General features: G+C 41.7%; 1 protein-coding gene across 3 annotated transcripts in view; it reads left to right on the top strand.

Annotated features, from left to right (window-relative positions):
• Positions 1 to 561: 561 nt before the first annotated feature.
• RHOT1 (ras homolog family member T1) overlaps positions 562 to 16,090 on the top strand; it is a 44,915-nt gene continuing 29,386 nt past the window's right edge. For 2 of the 3 annotated variants that reach the window (XM_006271222.4, XM_006271221.4), the window contains exons 1-4: positions 594 to 732; positions 12,054 to 12,112; positions 14,488 to 14,569; positions 15,340 to 15,383. In XM_006271222.4, coding sequence (XP_006271284.1) covers positions 696 to 732; positions 12,054 to 12,112; positions 14,488 to 14,569; positions 15,340 to 15,383 — 222 coding nt within the window. In that variant the 5' untranslated portion in view covers positions 594 to 695. Of the gene's footprint in view, positions 733 to 12,053; positions 12,113 to 14,487; positions 14,570 to 15,339; positions 15,384 to 16,090 lie in introns of all 3 variants that reach the window. The other variant, XM_014601933.3, reaches the window with a different exon arrangement.

Raw genomic sequence — 16,090 nt, 5'->3', positions numbered from 1 at the left:
TCTCTCCGCCAGCACCGTTGCAGCTGCCGGCTTAGCAGCAGGCTCGTCTTTTCTGCGTCTTCTCCGGATGCGTGGAAGCGAGCAGGCTGTCACTGCCCTATGTTCAATTAAAGCTGGCTGGCAACTCGTTGCACATTTCCAAGTACTAACTTCCTAGCCTCTTTTTTATAGCGGGAGGGTCATTTTTGTCATGCAGTCATGACTTTGCGCTTGTGGCTGGGCTACATTTATTGCGCAGCTCAGCTGTCAATCGTGCAATGCATGTAACGTGTGACAGTGGCCTCAGTGAGCCAGAGTGATGGGGGTCACAGGAGACATTTATCCCTTAGTTTCCCTCCTTAGACCTGAAGGCTCCTCTGCACCAAGCCCAGGCATCCCAGCCCCGCTCTGGCTCTGGCTGGCTCCAACGCCTGCGCCAGAGCCGCCGCTGCTCCTCCTGTCCGCTAGAGGGCACGTTGGCGCTGGCGCCGCCCGTCTTAACATGTCCTTTCCGCGCTGCCGTCGCCGCCTCTGCTGGCTGAGGGGCGGGGGGAGGTTCGCGCCGTCCGTCGAAATTGTCCTTCTCGGGCCGCCGTCGCCGCGGGCGGGGGAGGCTCGCGCCGAGCCGGCTGAGGGGACAGGAGCGCTCGCGCGAGGCCTAGGCCGCGACCCGCCCCCATGTGAGCGGGTCCCGCGCCGGGCCCAGCAGCGGGGACATGAAGAAGGACGTGAGGATCCTGCTGGTGGGAGAGCGTGAGTGCGGCCCGGCGGGGAGGGGGGCCTCAGCCGGCTCGGCCGCAGCGTGACGCCTTCCTGCCTTCCCGCTTCGGGGCCCGCGGGGCAGGGGGTGGAGACCCCGCGTGTGGGAGCGTCTGCGGGGCTCGTGCCAGGCTGGCGGCCCCCCGGGCTTGGCGACGGCAGGGCCCTGTGCGACGTAGGGAAGGGGGCTCTGCTTGGAAGCGTTCTTTGAAACGGTGCCCGTTGTACGGAGGTGGGGGATCGCCCCTCTGTTATGCGGATGGGGGGGGAGCCCCCTAGCTTGCTCCTTTTGGGGGGACCCCCTTAGCTTTGGGGAGCAATCCTCGCTCCTTTGGGGGGGTCCTCCCTAACTTTGGGGATCGATCATTGCTCCTTTGGGGTAGGATCCTTGCTCCTTTGAGGGGGGTGCTCCCTAGCTTTAGGGAGCAATTGTTGCTCCTTGGGGGGGGGTGCTCCCTAACTTTAGGGAGCAATCGTTGCTCCTTTGGGGGGTCCTCCCTAACTTTGGGGAGCGGTCCTTGCTCCTTTGGGGGTGGGTCCTCCCTAGCTTTGGGGAGCAATCCTTGCTTCTTGGGGGGGGATCCTCCCTAGCTTGCTCCTTTGCTAAGGGCAAGCAACACTCAGCACATGCGAACCCCAAGACTTTGGGACGCCTGCCGTGGCTTTGGCAGTATCTGAAGCCTGAGGCTGGGAGGGAGGATACTTGCACATGAATCTGAACGATCGAGTTCTGCTCAATTGATGCCCCTCTGTGGGGCACTGGTGAGGCCGCAGCTGGAGTACTGCATCCAGTTTTGGGTGCTGCAGTTCAAGAAAGATGTGGATAACCTGGAAAGGGTTCAGAGGGGGGCTGCTCATGTGGTTAGGGGCCTGCAGGTCAGATCCTATGAAGACCGATTGAGGGACCTGAATCTCTTCGGCCTCCGCAAGAGAAGGCTGAGAGGTGATCTCATGGCTGTCTACAAACTCATCAGGGGGATCAGTAGGGAATAGGGGATGCTCTGTTTACCAGGCGCCCCTTGGGTTTACAAGAAAAAACAGCCATAAACCGAAGCAGAGTAGATTTAGGTTGGACATCAGGAAGAAATTCTTTGCGGTGAGGGTTGCCAAAATCTGGAATGGGCTTCCAAGGGAGGTGGTGTTTTCCCCGACCTTGGAGGTGGTCAAAAGGAGATGAGACAAGCACCTGGCTGGGGTTACTTGAGTTACTCCAGAGCACGGGGTTGGACTCGATGACGTAATAGGTCCCTTCCAACCCTAGAAATCTCTGAAATCTCTGATAGGTTTCAGAATGGGTTTGGCTAATTTGAAGTGAAACACAAAATTAAAATTAAAAAAAATATGGCTGATGGATGAAATAGTTGGGGGGTGGCCAGCCTGCAGCAGGAGGGGCACCAGGGGCCTTTGTGTGGGGCACGTGGTTAGCCAGATGGGTGGGCAGCAGAACAGCGGGCCAGGTAGGAGGACAGGGATCGAATGACACTTGGAGAGTGTGGGGCTAATTTGTAGCACCTGCTAAAAAGATTGGCCCCTACCAAAGTAGAAAGCATACATGAACATTTTCTTTGTTCACAGTTGTCAAAATGTCAAGTTAGTTGTTAAGTAACTGGCACAAGACATGTTTTCAGTATTAGCAGTGGAAAAAAACAATGTTGAAAGAGTCAGCCCCGTTCCCCCAATTCTTTGGTCACTGAAGCAAAAAGGGAGTGTGTGTATATTTTGAGTAGGAAGAGGACTAGAATATTTCAAGGTCACAGATGTATAACGTTGACAAGTTCAGTGTTTGGGACTGGTTTTGCTCTGGTGATTTAAGTACAGCTGTAACATGAGGCTCAGTTCTGATTCAAGAAGTGGGTGCTCATCTTGTCTTATAGATGATGTGTGTTTCTACGTTCAAAGACCAATACTGAACTGAAAGACCATAAGGCGCTTTTGGGGCGGGGGGAGGTTCCATTATAATTTTTTTTTAATTGTGCCAAATTGACAGCGGTAGGAACTTTATTCTCTATAGCAATTTTACTTTCTCTCTATAGCAAATTGCATCCTTCTTTATGCAAGCATTTCAACCAGTGTAGCTCAACCTAATGTTTTTGTAAGGGCTGATGAAAACAGAGATGAAAAGTTGGTTTGTTTTACATGATTGCTTGAATCTCAGCTTACCCGTTGAGCTTTCAATATTAATATTAACGGTAGTGGTGTTTTTTCATGATACAGGCACATCCGCTTGATTAGAGACCACCACTCACTTCATCTAGGCTGCAAAAGAGTTGTCAGATGTTAATGCTGGTCTGTCAGTTTAATTTAAACTGTGAAATAAAGTATAAAAACCCTTGTATCTAGCCTGTCTTCAAAGCCCTCCAGTTCCCGTTGCTGCAGTGTAGATTTTTAGGCCTCTTTTTTGTAAATGGAATACTGGGATCAAAAGAGCTAAGCTGTCATTAATTTTTAATAGCCATTAATTTTCAGAGAAGCTCCAGCATGCTATTTTTAAACAGCATGATACAAGAGGTTTCTGTCATACACCAGTGAAAAAGAGAATCCAGGTTAAACACCACGTAATTTCACATTGCTTCATATAATGTACCAAAGATAAGCTGTTATCTCTAAAACTAAATAGATAATAAAAATTAATTTGTAAAGTAAATGTTTGACTCAGATTTAAAATAAATCTTGCTCTCTACTTCAGGTAGTTCTCATACTTTGGATATTGTATAAGCCTCAGACTACACATTCAGGCAAATTTTGTCATGAAGTATTTGGCTCAGCAGTTTTCCAAAGAAACAAAATTAAACCCAACCAGAAATGTTACAAATAAGGACACTGAAACCTGGACCCAGACCATGAACTGTCATATGAGTAGAGATCTTTAAAATCAATTCTCCTCCTGTTTTCTAGCCAGTGAAAACCTCCTCAAACTGTACAGTGTCCTCCAATAGTCTTCTCTGAGACCAGGTCTGGCAGCCATTTCCTCCCATCAGTTAAAATGCTGCAAGGTTTTGTTAACCAAGCCCGCTCTTACAGAAATCCAGCACTTTATTTCTTTAATAAATAAAGATGGTGGCACCACTCAGTTGTCAGAACTAGATTTCTTTCCTTGCCTGAAACTAGCCCAGCTAATAATTGCTTGTTGGTGTCCATGTACATCCATCCATCCATCCTTTCATTCTGGGGTGCTCTCATGTGCCCAGGGTACATCTGTTTTGTGCAAGGTAGCATTGTGCTGAGAAATGGAGCTGGCTCTCCTGTGCAGTACTGTGCTAATGTGAATCTCTTGCTCCTGCTTTTAGGGGGGACGGTGTGCACGTAGCTAGAATGGATGTTCCCTTTTACCACAGACATACCCTGATTTCTTTGGTTTTGTTGATATAGTCAGTGCTCTCCTGCACTTTCTGGAAGAAAAGAAGATGGTCTCTGAAGCCAATGTCTGATCTGTTCTGTCAAAGATACAACCTAGCAAATGTTGATCTGGTTCCTTCCTTCTCTCAGCTGTTTAACAGTTGGTCAACTAAATACTTCTGGTTGTACTTAAACCTAGGACTTTCATGGTGCCATACTGAATACATACAGTATTATACTGAATGTCTGCATATAATAGGCATTCTTTTACTTAAAAGTGAGAGGTGATTCAGACCAGTAATGAACAGTTAACAGTAATCTCTGAAATGTAGAGCTGTTGTAATCATGTTGCATTTATTTCTTGAAAGGTAGGTGTAGATTCCTTAATGGTGTGAAGACTCAGGAACAGTTTTGTAGTTACTAAGAGAAATAGCTGACACTAGCACAGTCAGAATTAGGATTGGCAAGCCAGTCAATTGACTGCATATTTTCTTGACCAGCCAAAGATTATGGGAGTTTCATGGGGAGTGAATATTTTTGTTTGGAATTTTCTTGACAGAAATATGATTTTTTTTTTAATTGATTTCTGACACATTTCTTAATGGAAAATTTGTGCTTTTCCTGCATAGTATTTGACTGTATTGGCAAGTTTTTACAATTGTTGACCACTATTTGATCAGTCAGTTGACCAAACTTTATTTGACTGCTCAGATCCCCAACCCTAGCCAGAATGATAACTGAGTCCCAGAAACAAACATTTTGTGTTATTCAAGATGGAGGTTTTCCTCAAACTCATGACATTTAGGAATAGACATTGCAAACATAAATTGTTAAGGGCTTGAAATACGTACTAAACACCTGCTAGTCAGCAGTGATAACAGCAAGCTTGAACTACTAAGGTACAGGAGAAATCATTTGGCAAATAGCTGTGCCAACCCTACCTTTGATTTTTTCCAAGGTTGTACTCTAAGCTTCCAGTCCTGAACTGTATAGTTTGTGTGAGGAGTTTGACACTCCTCACACAAACTATAGGAGTTTGCGGATGCTGAGAAAAAAACAGGAGTTGTGTTTTTCTCAGCATCCGCATGTTGCCCTTTTGTTCCATGAGTAAATTCACTGCCTACCTTTGAGAAGTTATGAATTGTAACAAGGAGCATTAGTATGACTGACAACTATGCTGCTGGCTCCAGGTTTCTGAATAACAGCAGTGAAGCTGACCAGGGACTTGGTACCTTGCTTGCCTGGCTGCTTGGCAAAGCTGTGAACAGAAGCAGAAACACTGGCATGGTCTGATTCAGGAAGATGACATAATGCCTGTTGGTACTTGACTCGTGTTTGGGACGTGTCGCTTTGGAGGGCTGTCTATGCAGTCAGAAGAGCTTGATGTGTAATTTTTTAAATGAAAATGCAGAGGCTGACAGTTTAGTCTGCTTGTTGGGACAAAGTGTACATCAGTCCTAAGCCAGTGGATTTTTCAATTGCATCAACAGTGTAAGCAGTGAAGTTTTGTCTATTTACATGAAAGTCTGTTCAGCTTTCTAGATTGTGCTCATTCCTATGATATCTGATAGTTTTCCCAAATTATAGCTGCTGGTATATCAGCTAACTTCTATCTGGTGTCATGCTTTAAATGTAGTAAGTACTAATAATACCTGGTTCTTGATAGCAAATTGCAGCATCTTTTTAGTGAAACTCTTCACTTCTGTGGTAGAGTTGTGATAGTCTATCTGAACCTGAGCAAGCTCAGTTGCCGTGGTGCAGACGGGGTGTGCTAGTTCTTATTTCTGGAGATCTATCTCTTGATATAATTTGCAGCATTTGGGTAGTGACCTCTTGCCTTTCCCTTTATGCTGCTTGGCTCTATTCTGCTTAAGGTGTATTTGTAGAGATACCAGGTCTCATCTGGAAATAGACCGAGCACATCACAGAGCAGGAGGTTCAATGATAAAGAGGGGTTTCTTTTTTAAAATAGATTTTTAGGGCTCAATTATGCTACACTTATTCAGAAAAGCAGTCACTGTGGTCTCTGGGATTACTTTCATGAATAAAGATATTCCTATATGAGAGAGGTTTACAGTATTGAACCTCTAATTAAAAGCTTTCACTTTTCAGTGAGAAGTAGAGGAATTGATTGTTTTATGGTCCCTCTGATCTAACAAATTGTAAGGAAATTGTATAAGTTTCACATAATATTTGCTGTTTAAAACGAGGGCCTACTAAAAAAAATACTCCTTATCAGTCTGTGACTTTCATTATTTTATTATACTTGTTCCTTTGAACAACTTCATTTTGTATGGCAGTTTGTTTTTAGAAAGTATATAAAGAGTTATTTAATACTTAAGGTACTTTGCAATCTACTCATACAAATAAAAATGGTATAATTTTTTTAAGTGATTGACAATAAAAGTAGCTTGATCGGTCACCAAATCCACACATCTTTCAGCAGAGTTATGCTACTATTCACTTGTCTGTCAGCAGGGTGGATTTAATTTAAATCAAATCGATATAAATCACTGGTCAGGAAGCCTAGATTCAATCACCGTTTTCTACAAAAAGTGCATTCTTGTTGTTTGCTATAACCTTCATTAAAATATTCCCAAACAGGATCTCTTTTACAGCCTTGCAAGTCTGCTGCCATGGTAGGTTTTCCCTTCTTCCATACCATTCCCTCACTAGCTCTCAAACAGTGGAGAGGCTATACTCAGAAACTTATCCCTCAAGACTTCTGGAATAGTTTGCTCAAAATGTTTCTCTTTTGTTTCTACTCCCCCTCCCTCCTTGCATTTATCTCCAGACTCCTATTCCTTGCCCGCATCTACCCCACCCCCAAAAATCCTCTATTCATTTAACTTCTTGAAACTGCACTTTTAGAGAGGTAAGGGCTTGACTCTGTGTACGCCAATTTGCAGACAGACAGTACGGCTGATGGGGAGGCAATCGGGTCTTTTATCTCTCATCTCTATATACTGCTGTTAACAAGGATATTATCTCTGGAGAGACAAATCCACAGTTTGAAAACTGAAGCTAAGCATCACAGAGATGCTTAATGGGATCTTCGAGACCATGGTTTCTCAGCCTATGGGGTCAGGACCCAAAAGTGGATCACAAGAATATATGAAAGGGTTGCAAACAAACTTTAAAAATGGATTCTCCTTTAAAAGAGAAAAACGTGAGGAACTACAGGTTAGGTTTTCTCTTCCAGGCTGACAGAGTTCCAGCCTGGAAGGGGCTGCTTGGGGTCCCCCCATGACCTCCACACACCCTCCCCTTGGCCCACGCACTGGGGGGTGGGCACTGTAAGGGCACTGGGTTGGTACTGCTCATCAATGTTTACAAATGGATCCTGGTACAAAAAAGGTTGAGAACCACTGTTCTAGACTGAGCACTGTCTCAGTGGGTAGCATGGTTTTCTTCAATCTTTACTAATCTATAAAGGAGCCTCTAAAAACCCTTAAGATTAGGCCACTAATATAGTCCATGGCCTGTTGTGATCTATGTATACATTTTTTCTAAAAAAGTTACATGAATAAACAGTATTCTCTCATATACTATATAATTAGAAGTCGTAATCCCTATTCTATGATGATATTTTTGAGCTCTAACATATCTTACATTAAAACTATATATAGTTTTTTTAAAGCATCTTAACAAAAAGTAAAAAAATATGATTACATTTTAAAAATCTGATTTAAATCAAACCTTTGAATTTTTTATTTTTATTTTTTTAATAATTGATTTTTTTATCCACTCTGTCAGAAAAAGTACTTGCCTAAGACAAGGAAGCAACTCTGTACTTGGTCCAGGTAAAACGTGGATGTGTGTGGAACCAAGCTCAGCTAAGCAGCACAGCAAGCATTAGCTGACCTTGGCTCACAAAGGTTTGTGAAAACACAGCCATGTCTCTGCTTTAAAACCTGTAGTATGGCTGCTTCACTAAAGTGAAACAGATGAGATCATTTAAAAGAATTTTGGTTGTTCCCTGTATACACAGGAAATCTTCTCCTTCAGCATAAATCCTTTACTTGTTTTCTGATATTTATAATAGATTCTTTCCTTACTACCCTGAGCACAAGAGGTATTCTCTTATTCTTGGATGCCAAAAGGCCTTTGTTTATTGCAAAATGACCTGGATAGTTTGTTAGACTAAATATACTTTTAATTTGACTTATCACATTTACCATATTGTCTTGCATGTAGCACACACCATTCCCCCAAAACTAGCTGATGAATACAAGGGAGTGCATTTTATGTGAGGAAATACAGCTTCCCATGGGTCTGGAAATGTGGCAGTGGGGGAGCAGCGGCAGCGTTAACAAACCTATGCGGAGCCTTTGGTCTGGATGACGTGGCTCCCTCCTCCTGGACCTAGTGCTTGGCCCTCAGACCTGGCATGTCAAATTGGGCTGGCACTTCACAGGCTTCATCCCATGCATGGGGCTTGCAGCAGGCTCAGGAGCAGGCTTAGCTACTGCTACGCAATTACTTACACAAGATCAGCTTGTTTTTCCCCATCCTGCCTTTTCAAAAATAGCAGGCATGTTATATGTGAGAAAATGGGGTATTACATACAGGGCGCGTCTGCATGTGCCCCCATGGCACAGTTGTTACTATGTCATTTAGTACTGGTTTTAGGAAGTACTAAATGGCAGTGTAGTAACAGCTGTTACTGCACCGTCCTGGCAGCACATTTGTTTTCAGCAGCTATGTCGTTGTAGCAGTGCACTGTAGTGAGGTAGTTCATTGCTATGGCGATGCAGCATTGGCATCACAGTTTGTGCCCACTGACACTATATTGCTGTAGCGCGTTGCTACAGCAATGTAACGTCTCATTTAGATGCTCCCACAGGTTTCTGCACTCTTTAAAGCGATTAGGTTTTCATGTAGTGTCCTTTTTTTCTGATATAACAATTAGGTAAACAAGCTAAATAAGCATTTAATAGGACCAACCCCTAAGAACATGCAATTAATTAACAAGACTGCATTTGCATTTCCCTCCCCTGAACAGAAGCAGCAGTTTGAGCCTTGAATGATAATAACTAGATAAACATATATAACACTTTGTGTGGTAGACTGTGTGCTTGAAAAATGAGAGTGGTAACAGTCCTTAAACTTGCTAGCATTCCAAAAGATCTAAGAAATTAGCTCCCTGCCACTGCACGCACCCCCGGGGGGAGGGATGGGGGGCATGTGCCCCCTGGAGTTGTGCACAAGGCGAGAGCGGGCTGCTCACTGCAGGCTTGCGGCCAGGGGCTGCTCTGGCCTCTTCCCAGTGGGAGGGCAGACGGCAGCAGCACTGGGAGGAGGGTGTATGGGGGGGGGGCTACAGTGAATTTTGGGGTGGCTATAGCCCACCCTGTAGTAGTACCCCCCTTAGTGCCGCCTGCCTTGGCCCAGCCCCCCCCCGGCCCCCGCTGGGAAGAGGCTGACACAGCCCCTGGCCCCAAGCCCGCAGCAGGCAGCCCACCCTCACCCCATGCACAAATCCGGAGGGCACATATTTCCCCCCCATGTCTCCCTCAGGGTGCGTGCAGTGGTGGGGAGCTGCCCCACCCCCTGCACTCCCTGGATGAGCCACCCATGGCTCTGTCCTGTGCCCTGCTCTGCCTGGACAGCCCCTTCCCCTACCCCAGCCCCACTCCCTCACTGTGGGGGGTTTGATCTGTCCCTTCCCTCCCACAGACTTACCTTCCGGGCTCTCCAAGCTGCCAGGATGCCTTCCTGGCCATGTGCATGCTGTGCCTGTGCACGTGCACACAGCATTAATCAGCAACGTTATCGGCTACAGCAGCCAAAAAAAGCCAATTGCTGATAATGTCAATTTTTCTTTTATTGGTGCCAGTCTGATATATTGGTGCATCTCTATATTTTAACTCTGGCTGTAGAACTTATTTTACCTCATTGCTTTTAGAAGTTCTGTTTTTTTAGGGAACAGAACTGTCTTTTTTTTCCCCACTATGTGGGGCATTTTGAAACTACAAGAAGTAACAAAGCAGAGAAAAAGCAATGTGTAGAGACAGTCTATTGGGAGTAGTTCAGCAGAAGCTATGACCTTTATGCCAAAGGCTGTGGTAGGAAATGGAGCCTTGTACTAGTGTAGAGTCATCTTGTCAAGAATAATGATAATATACAAATAGAAATAAGCATAAGAGATTCCTAAACTCTAATTGGTGTATGTTCCTCATTTCCAATATGAAAAGGAGCTAAAAGCAGATTAAATATTTTCTAATATTTCTTTTCAATGTAAATAATTGCTGGGATCCATTCTGGAATAGTACAGCAGGCTGGTGTATAATAAATTCACAGGTGTTCTTTCTAAGAGTATTCAAGCTCTTTTCAGGAGCAGCCTTTGTAAAACTGGGTACGGGTTGGCAGATCTTTTTCTGTTTTTATGTAACAGTTATTGGAGGGTGCATCACGTAACCAGATAGATCTAAAAATCAGCAAAAATTCCAAGAGTAATCTGAGGGTCAACTCTAAATTGACTACTAATGGTGTGTGGTAATTATAGGACTGATTTTATTTTTTTCCTCCTCTAACGAGCAGAGTTTTACATTTTTTCTAAGCTTGTGAGAACCCCATTGAATTGAGACTAGAAATGAAATACTTCCTTTTAGACTAAATGTTTTGCCTATGATGCGACCAGCCTTGAAGCGCACCAGGATTGTCTTGTACAAGACATTTTGAGAAATAAAAAGTAGAAAGCTTACTGTAATCCACCCTCCCTAACAATACTTTACATCTACAATGTGCTTAAAGTTTTAGTAAACAGGGTGGAAATTAGCTTTGCCTTCAAGGGGCTCACAATCTGAATGAGACAGAGAGAGTGCTGTCCGTAATTGCTTTCTGTAGTATGTTCTCTCTTGTCTAGTCCAGATTATTGAAGTTATCCATTCTTTTATCTTTTTTTATTTTTCCAGGTGTCATTTTCTCATGACTTGAATTCTTTTCATCCATCTTCCTACTGCCTGTGGCAATGGGGAAAAATAGGGTAGTTTAGAATTATTTTTTCTATTTTCCCTTTAAATGAAATTGCCCTAAATACTTGCTGCTGTGAAGACAAGCTTTTTGATCCTGGCAGAACTTCATGGATTGACCCAAACACCAACTCCATAAGGAAAACACCACCTAAACAGCTGTATATTTCATTGCTTGAAAATATACAAAGTTGGCAATTAGCCGTACAGAAAATTGCTTCATCTAGTCAGTTTAGATTAGTGGAGCTCAAACTTTTTAGACTCAAGGCACTCTTCTTTAGACTCAGGGAACCCCTTGGAAAATGTCAGCTCTTAGTTTTCACTTATTTTTTGTTTATGAAAAATCAATAAAAAAATAATAGAGCAATTCTTCTGTTGCAAAGAACTCAGACCACAATAGATCAGAGTGTTTTTGGTGCTCTGTATTCCTGTTTGAAATCTCTGGGTTTATCTTGTGATTCATGCAGGTGTTTGAACACCTAACAGTGCTAATATTGAGTAGTACCCAGTGGCACCCTTAAAAGGATCTCACATCACCCCTGTGTGTTATATCACCCTGGTTGAGAATCACTGGTTTAGATAGTGTGTAAGACTGTAAAGGTAGTAAATGTTCTGCAAGTGCTGCTGTTTTCAAGGAAGCGTGCTACATGTTGTAGCAACTTGAGGCTACATCTTGCTCATCTTAAGCAAATAAGGATGGACAAGGCAATGTTTGGTGATGTTTGGTCCCTTTGCTCTCATCTGAAACCTCTGTGTCTAACTGAAAATGTATAGGCATGAACGAAAAGTTTCACAGAAATGGTCCCTGAAGCTGAATCTTCTTGAGGGAGCTGAGGGTACATTTAGTTACTATTTATAAAAAGAAAAATATTATGAAAACCTTTCTAATATTCATCATTGGAAAGTGTTTTAAAAATGTTTTATATCTTGAGATGAGCTGCAATTATTCAGTGTAGCAGAAGTGTTAAACAAAGAGTACTGATTCAGTATTTTTCCCCTTCGCAGCCAGAGTTGGGAAGACATCGCTTATTATGTCTCTTGTCAGTGAAGAATTTCCAGAAGAGGTAGGAAATCCCTGTTTGTCCTCTAGGTTGTGCTTCTACCTTAAAAAGCTACTTTTTGAATAACTAAAATTTACTTGCTAGTTATAAATTAAGATTAGTTGATTTATCATTTCAAATCTACGTTTTTATTATTAATGGAAATATTTTTCAAAGCTGGAGCTATTCAAGGTGATAATGGCTTTTCTGGAAGAGTGATTAAAATTGATTAAACATATTTCTGTATGAAAAAGGAATTATAACTATGTTGCTTATTTTTGCTAATTATTTTCCTATACTTAATTAAACTTGCATTTGTTCTTCATGTTCTTCAAGTTTTAGTCCTATAAAAAGCTATCAAATGATATAGGTTAGAAGTAAGAAATAATGAAAAATTGTGTGTGAAAGGGAGAGGCACTTAGGTGGGGTTTTTTAAAGCAGTTGTGCACATACAAATGGATGCATCTAATATAAATGAGTGAGGAATAAAATACTGATCAAACTGCATAGCTCTTGCAATCGTAGAAAATTAGCATTTAAGTAAGAATGCCTGTGTATTGAATTTTTTTTTTTTTTTGCTTTGCTAGTTGAATCATATTTTATAGCCCTGTGGATATAAATAATTGTATCGCTCTTTCTCAGAAAAAATGAAATAACTTGGTTTTATTGGTTAGGGACTAGGTAACACTAATCCATTTATCTGGTTATTCTTTGTAAAAGACAGCAGAGGACACCTTTTGCAGTATCCTATCTTTAGCACCAGCTATAGTCGTTTTACTGATGTGTTTTAAAAGGAAAGTTTTGATACCTATTAAAATTAATATTTAAACTTGGAAACACAGGGCTTGAAACCACAAAGCACAAGTAGTTGCTGTTTAAAACCATGCTGCCTTTTATTTCCTAACATAACACAGTATGTGCCCACGGTTTGAGAGCAAGATTACATGTGATTGCATTACTGATATTGCTATTAGTCCTTGCCTGTTGAAATGTTCTTTTGGTGTGATTATGTGATGATTACTCTGAACAGGTGAAGTGTTGTATTCACTTCTCTACTCTTTGCATGTTATATAGTATAGTACACTCCAGTAAGTACCTGCTGGAGGAAAATTATTTACTGTCAGCATGACAGTGTAGTTGTTCTGTCTGTAAAGAAAACTTCCAATCTGATTGTATTAAACAAAACATCAGAAAAACCTGTAAGAATCCTACGTACCTTTGATATGTGGTTCAGATCTGCATATAAGTATCTTTACCAGGCATTGGTCACTGGATGGCCGGCCCGTCTCGTGCACAAGGTGGTGCCATAGTCATTCTGGTTAAACATGTCACTAAGGTATGCAACTTTACAGAGAGGCATTCTTTGGGCAGTTAGGCTCATTGAAAAAGATGAGAGATTTTGGCGAGCAAAAAGAGCAGTTAATCTCCTATGAACATAAATTTGATGGTACCTTCATGTTGCATTTTACATTTTGAAGAAATATGAATTAGTGCTCCTTTGTGATTTGCAAAACATCATGGCTAATTCACAATATTATGTAATGGATTAATTTTTATGAGTATAATTGTTTGGTTGCTCCTAAACTTAATATTTAATAGAATATATCAAAGGAAAGAATCTTTCATAAGTTTAGACTGCGTGGAAACTGAAGTTTGACTATGCATCATCATGTTAGAGAAGCTTCCTGTTGTATAGAAAAGTTGAATAGTTTTTATTGATCCAATCTCCTGCTTTCAAGGCAGTGAAAACTTTGGTATTGATTTCAGTGGGAGCAGGATTAGACCAAAAAAGTCTTTGATGCACAAATTAAAATGGCTTTAACAGTATTTTTATTTTGTGACTATCTTCATATAGATGATTAGTTTTTTTGTTGCTTCTTTAGAAATGAATGTAAAGCTATACCTCATTAATAATTTGAAATAAAAAATAACCACTGTATAGAATATGCTTAAATATAACATTTTGGGAGTAGTAAGAGTTGCTAGTCAAATATACTGTAACTGAACTACTTTTATTTACAATTTATACTTCATTTTATCTCTTCATTTTATCTCTGCACTGGAATAATGATTCCTTTGATGTACTGGGTTTGAGGCTTATTGAGACTTGTTATGAGTCTCAATAACAATACTTTCTGGTAAAACATTTACAAAATTCCTTGCATGGAGAATGCTGTACAACAAAGTTTCAGTGACCTTCAAACCAATTCTGCAAAATTTGAGAGAGAGCAACCAAGTTCTGCAAAATTTAACAATGCTGATAATACTGTTCAAAGCCACCTAATTCATGGAGGAATTGTAAATACTGTATGTCTTTGATTGTTACTGTATGCTCAGTGACGTGGTTTATTAGGTTTTTATAAAAATGTTTCTCTTTTGCTGTTTATTCACAAACCAAGGTTCCTCCACGTGCAGAAGAAATCACCATCCCAGCTGATGTTACCCCTGAGAGAGTGCCAACCCACATAGTGGATTATTCAGGTAATGGCTGTGCAATCCACATGACCTATGCCACTTTGTGGCATTGCTTATCCTATAAACAATATAAAACATGTTATATATTAGCCTTATCAAATGATGTCAGCCTGTGCCAAGAGTTGGAAAAGGGATTTTTATTTCAGCGTAGTTTTTTATATAGGATAGTGGTGAATCAAAGACGGGGCCTCAAGTTTTTTCATCTTTCATTTTTTTTTTTTGATGGTGTCTTTAATTAGTTCCCAGCTTAGTACAAAGAAGTACTGATTTCTGCATGAGGTTTTAAGCTTGTATCCATGGATTTTCTGTTTTAATATATAAAATGCCCAACATACGGAACTAACCTAAGTTTTGCTGTGCAAAGAAATGGAGTGGAGCTAGGAGTAAAGTTATTACATGCCATGTGGTTTTCCTGGAAGCTTATATTACACAACAGTTTAGTATCCCAAGTGGGGATGTTGGAGAATGATCCATGATTCATTCCAGGGTGGCCTCCCTGCAAATGTATTTATTTCATCTTAAAGGGTATACTACATAACAGGAACTTATGTGCAAATCCAGGTTTCAGCCTGGTGGCAAAGTGATCTTTGCATTAAGGTATACTTCTGCTTCATACACTTTGGTTTAATTTCATTTTAACAAGGGGCCATGTCCCAGATGGCTTTACCCAGAATGAGCAGTGTGAAGTACTCAACTCTGGATTTTAGGGTGTACAGCCATCTTTACTCTAGTTCAGAAAACAGAATAATAATGGACATTTTTCCCTGTTATCACAGAAGCAGAGCAGACTGATGAGCAGCTTTATCATGAAATCTCACAGGTAAGTGAGTTAGCACAAGTTGAGTTCACTTCTGCTCCCTGGAAAGAAGTTTTAAGTCCTTCATCTCTTGAATGCATTCAGTATAATTGGGAGAATCCTTGTATTCTTCCTTCCCCACCCTTTCTGCAAAGCCTTGTGTCCTGACAGACCTTCCTTTGTCTGTGGAAGTCTGGAGGCTGTTTCATGGCAAATGCATCAGAGTAGTTATCATTATCACCTAGAAGGGATTTCTTCAGTGCCTCGGATCATTTTTATCTTTGGGGCCACCTCTGCAGTGCTCCCATTTGGTGAAGTGAAGGGAAAGCTTGTGTCAGAAAGTGGCAATATTTGATTTAGAGGAGTCCAAGTTGATGAGAGCGAAGTGTAAATGGATGGGAAAGCCAGAAACAAATTTAAGTCCTCTCATCCTCTGGAGATTAGAAGTACATCTGTAACCGCATGTTGTAGTCTCCCTCTTGTCACAGTTTACTTAGGACAGAATCTATGTTTTAATGATTGCTAGGGCTGACCATGCTCTCAAATTGTTACTTGGGTCTTTGTGCTCCCTCTGTAACCATTGCAAGAAGTAGCCAGTTTTGCCTTCCCCTTTTACAACAAGATCAGAACAGGAATATTATTCTGCCCCTTTTGCCAGTTTGGGTTCATGTGTATTCCAGGCATATAGGAGGAAAGAGACCATTTTTTTTTGGTCACAGCTGACCAAAAGA

Source organism: Alligator mississippiensis, chromosome 8 (genome assembly GCF_030867095.1).
Source record: "Alligator mississippiensis isolate rAllMis1 chromosome 8, rAllMis1, whole genome shotgun sequence".
Taxonomy (NCBI): Eukaryota; Metazoa; Chordata; order Crocodylia; family Alligatoridae; genus Alligator; species Alligator mississippiensis.
Note: the sequence above shows the minus strand (reverse complement) of the source record. Positions and strands in the feature narration are given on the sequence as shown.